The 4760-nt window shown below is 49.8% G+C and overlaps 1 protein-coding gene across 1 annotated transcript; it reads right to left on the bottom strand.

The window, feature by feature from the left end:
- Positions 1–701: 701 nt before the first annotated feature.
- EMH_0008720 (mitochondrial carrier domain-containing protein, putative) lies at positions 702–2929 on the bottom strand (the record flags this gene model as incomplete). Its single annotated transcript, XM_013498430.1, has 4 exons — positions 702–863; positions 1402–1497; positions 2262–2362; positions 2620–2929. The coding sequence occupies 4 exons, from the start codon at positions 2927–2929 to the stop codon at positions 702–704; spliced, it is 669 nt and encodes a 222-aa protein (XP_013353884.1).
- Between the last annotated feature and the right edge of the window lie 1831 nt (positions 2930–4760).

The following is a 4760-nucleotide window of genomic DNA, read 5'->3' as shown; positions in this document are numbered from 1 at the left end:
GACAGTACAGCCTTTCTCTCGCCTTCAGCCCCCAACGTGGTGACTCGATGCAGCTAACAACAACATACATACACACACTGCTGAGGGTTTCTTGTGCATGCACGCACACACACACATACACACACACACACACACACATACACACACACACACACACACATACANACACACACACACACACACACACACACACACACACACACACACACACACACACACACACACACACACACTCACACACACACACATAAACATAAACACGAAAACAAAAGCAATAGAACAGCCTGCAAGTGTTCTGCGGTGTCCTTGCCTGGAGGGGATAGGTCAGAGTGAGTGCAGCGAACTTGGATATTGCACCCCACACAGCCGGCAGCCCGGCAGAGAAAGAAGAAGAGTTTTGTAAGACGCTGGCGCAGCACACAGACAACACAGCAAGCAACCCGTTAAGGGCCCACACAGAGATAATACAAAGCAGAGATATCTCACAGCAAGAACTGATAAACACTGCACATGCAACTGGCAACACAGCACAAAGCAAAGCACACAAAGATTCAGCTGCAGATACACTGCGGTTGTTTTCTTTACAGAGCCATTCACTACTAGTTAGTGGCCAACAGGACAATATAGAAAGCACACAGCTTTCATACAGAAAGAATTAATGTCAACATATATTGAACGCATAGCCGTGGGCGGTGTTTTGTTTACTGTTTTCGCTTGAGCCGCTCATAAACTGCAATTTGAATTGCTGCGTGCGGTACTAAGGCTAAGGCGGGGCCAATGCCCTTGTAAGATTCTCTCACACCACCGCGGGCGGTGCTCATTATGCAACTGAAGCCGTTGCGAAACTGAGGCCAACCGGAAGCCTGCACGATGACGCAGCAGACGCACCACACAAACAGACCTCAATCAACCGTCTGGGAGACAAGCAAGTGCAGCAGGAGAGAAACACAGAAATGAAAAAGATGAATCAGCTAAGAAAGAAGAAACCGACGTGCGATGCATTACACAGAAATTTGCACAGGCAGCCAGAGAAACTCAAATAAACAGTCCATATGCCGGGGGAGAGGGCTACACACACAGACAAGCAGGGATGCACGGGTGCAGAGGGAAGAGGAGAACAGCAAATTATGAATTATAAGGCGGTGGTACGCTAAGCCGTATAGGAACACATATGCTGCTATCTGTGCAGATACTACATGCACGTGCTCAGTTGAAACTCAGATGCCAACTAGGTGTGAGCTCTTGCACTGATTTCTTCTGCAGTTTGCTTAGAGATCACTACTGCCACCAGCTGAGGGTAATATCGTTTCAAGACCGTCAACGAGAGAGAAAAGTCGAACTTCGTATAACTAACAACTTGGCTGCAGTGAGGCGACACACACAGACGCCACGCCTGCTGACCTCTGCTTCCTTTGCCTGCATTTCCATTCGCGCCTTGGCGAGCCACAACGGGTGCGTCAGACAAGTGACGAAAAGGCCGGCGACGAGGCCACTTGCCTGAAACGCGAAATGCAGAAGGGTATACAGAAGTAACAAGTTGTATGCACAACTGCTAAAGAAATCAACGGGAGACGGACAAGATCCTGGGCTGTAATGAAGTATTCTATTATTATATCGACTTTATTGCGGGAAACCGATGTCGGTGAAAGTAAAAAAACAAAAATGAAGCTAATTTGTGCACGAGTGAGTAAAATGTCCAAGGCGAACGCTCAGGTATAGTACACTGTCGGCGGCGAAAGCTCAGGTGTATGCACACCACATCGTCGAGCGATGTCCGCTTCGTCACTTCATTTGTTTTGCTCGAGGTCCCGCAAAGGGCTTCGCGCCAAACAGGAAAGCTGGCACCAAGTTGATCGAAACTGCAGCAGGGAGCAAACAAAAACGTAAACTATCCATTCATTTATTCTAAGAGAATAGATAAGCAAATGCACAAAACAAAACAGGATTTGATATTTGTTGTTCAGTCACAAGTAGGAAGCCGAACACTCATCCTAACGGCTCGATGAAGGCAATGCATCTTCAGTACGTTCGCAAAAACCAAGAGTAACATTGCCTAAGTTAACTCATAAGCAGAGAATCTAGACAAGGTTTTGTACTAGAAACCGACAGAGATTTCACCATATTCGAGTGGAAAGTTTCCTGAAACTCCACTGCGGCGTTCAAGAAAAGTTGCTGGACAGAAGCAGTTTTGAAGAAAAAAGAACGTACACGTATCTGAAACATGTCCATGAGGTAGAAGAGGCTGCAGCTGTCAATCCCACTCCTTTCCAGAGCCCCTTGAGGCCCTCTTGTTTGTAAATTCGAGTTATTGCCGATCGAGTCGAACCGTAGAGAGGAATGGCTCCGCCAGTGACTGCAGCAACTGCATATTAAATACGAAAGCATAGAAAGCAAGATGCATCATTACATGCAGGTAAATGCGTCTATGCACGTTCTTCAGCGCAGCTATAGACGCACAAACAACAAGGAGATCTGCCGCTCATTGACCTCATAAACTGCCCAATACCCCCGATCGGAAAGCAGTCGCTTTGGCCGCCTTCGTCATCACTTCACATGCATTTCACCATTGCAGCTTGCAAACTTGTTTTGGTATTCGTCGCTGTTCGTATTTTCCATTACCTTGCATGCGAGTCTTGATGAGGTCGAAAGGATGCAGCGCGCAGCAAGTAAGCAGCGCGGCTGCCCCAGACGCCCCGGCAGCCAATTTTGGTCTATCTTCCCAACTTAAAGCTGATGGGATAAGGAAAGGTGCTCCTGGACGGTACACCGTTTCACGGTCACGTCCTGGCTGTGGATCATCCGACGTATCGCCCTTCCGAACTGTCTGCATGCAAGTGCTAATGTCAAGCTCCCCTGTGTCCCCTGCGCTCTGTAAGAGATGTTGAAGCATTTCCGCTTTAGTGTTTCCAGAGCCTGTTAGTGCAGACATTCCCACGGCCCCGGCAAGCGGTTATTCATGATGGGACCCGAACGCGATGAACCTACGCAAAGGATGCGGAACGTCTCCCAGTCTTCTTCCGTATTGTATGCAATCTATTGATCTAAATCACGTTGCTGTTTATTGCTTCTCCACACCGAAGTTTCCATCTGGTGACGAGACTGCAACTCCATTGTTTCCGAACATGTGCAGCCCTACTGAGTTGAGGAAGAAACGCAAGCACGACACCTAGACCAAGAGTAAGATTGCAAGCAATGAATACATCCGAGTGTTGCAAAGTGTACAACTCTAAGAAATTCTATGAATAATCCGGAAGCTGCGCACGCCCTACTGAGGGATTCCGTGAGGGGCCCAACGGGCTCATGCTACCGGGGCCCCCCGGCGAGGTCGCGCGAGCGGAGGTTGGTGGTGATGAGGCATCATGGAAGACAGCGACTGGTGTGTTGTTTCAAAAGCACGAATTCAGATACTTTGCAGTTTTCATCTTTTATTTCTCAGTCGCAATAAGTCCTTCGTCTCGTCAGCAGAGCCGCTGCTTCCACCGGTCTTCCGTGTGCCTCATGCCTGCCTCGTCAGTTCCCCTCACCGTTGCAGGAGTTGCTGGTGACTTCGCATTGTACGGTTCAAAAGGCTACTGAAACACTTTGGACTGCCTGATGGCTCTAGAGGGTTTCTGGTTGTGCGGTGTCTGTACTCGCGTGTAGGGGAGAAGCCCGGATGGCGCACAACCTTTGCTTCCCAGCTGCTCTAGCCGAATTTCAAATCGCGACGCAAGGAGTAGCCCCAGCACGGCCTACCCGGGCGTTAATCCCTCGGCCTATCACGCAGCTGTACCTCCCCTTCTCTTATAACAACACATATCAGTTGCGGGCCATAACGCCAACCCTCCCCGTGTACAGTTCCACAATATACATGCGGGTGCAAAAACACAGACACACGCAGGAGGCTTATGCGAGTTCGTCGCCGCATATGTCCGCACGCGTTCATTGGCCGGGTAAGACTCTTACGTAACCTGGCAACAGACTACTGTTATTTTGATTTAAGAAAGCCTTACTTGTGCTTTTCTGCATTTACGGCAGCACCGCAGCACTACGTAACAGATGCCTAGAACTAACACGGTACACGGTTTAGCGAGATATCCCGTAAGCACCAAAAATAGACAAAGAAGAAAGTTGAATCTCCAGAAAAGGGCCTCGGGCCCGGCAAGCACACACGCGAGCCACAAGTGCAGCAGAGGCGTCCTGATAGCCATAAAACGATTCATATAAAACAGCTGCCGCACTCGCAGCAGCATTAGGGGCACAGAAGACAGCAGAGACGGCGCGGAGGGGCTTCTGTGGTGAAGATATAAACCTGTGTACATCCGGAGAACCTCTGCCACCAGGTATTCGATGCAGAGACGCACACCGCACAATCAAGGCCCCATTGAGAACTACAGCAGCAGCGGCTGCAGCAGCAACAGTTGCAGCGTCCGCTACTGCGACTGCAGCGGCAACACCCCTACTGGCAGCTGCGGAAGGTGTCGTTGCCGCAGGAACAGCAGCAAAGGCCACTACTACCGAGGCGCATGCATAGCCACTCGTCTGCACTGCTGCCACAAATCTCTTTGTGTCTAGCCCTGGGTCCCTTTGCTCGTGTGTGGGCTTTTGCTGCTGCGAAAAAAAAAGACACAGCAGAGTCAAGGCCCCGTAAATGGATACAGCAGATTCTGCAACCGGAACAGCAGCAACTGCTGCAGCACTTGCTGGATGTGCATTTAAACAGAAGGCCTGTACGTCTGTAGTCTCGTCGTGTGTTGCTTTCAGCTACACCTCCTCGTCAT

Source organism: Eimeria mitis, genomic scaffold (assembly GCF_000499745.2).
Source record: "Eimeria mitis Houghton genomic scaffold, Emh_scaff341, whole genome shotgun sequence".
NCBI classification, from domain to species: Eukaryota; Apicomplexa; class Conoidasida; order Eucoccidiorida; family Eimeriidae; genus Eimeria; species Eimeria mitis.
The sequence above is the reverse complement of the archived record's forward strand: the minus strand, read 5'-3'. Positions and strand labels throughout refer to the sequence as shown.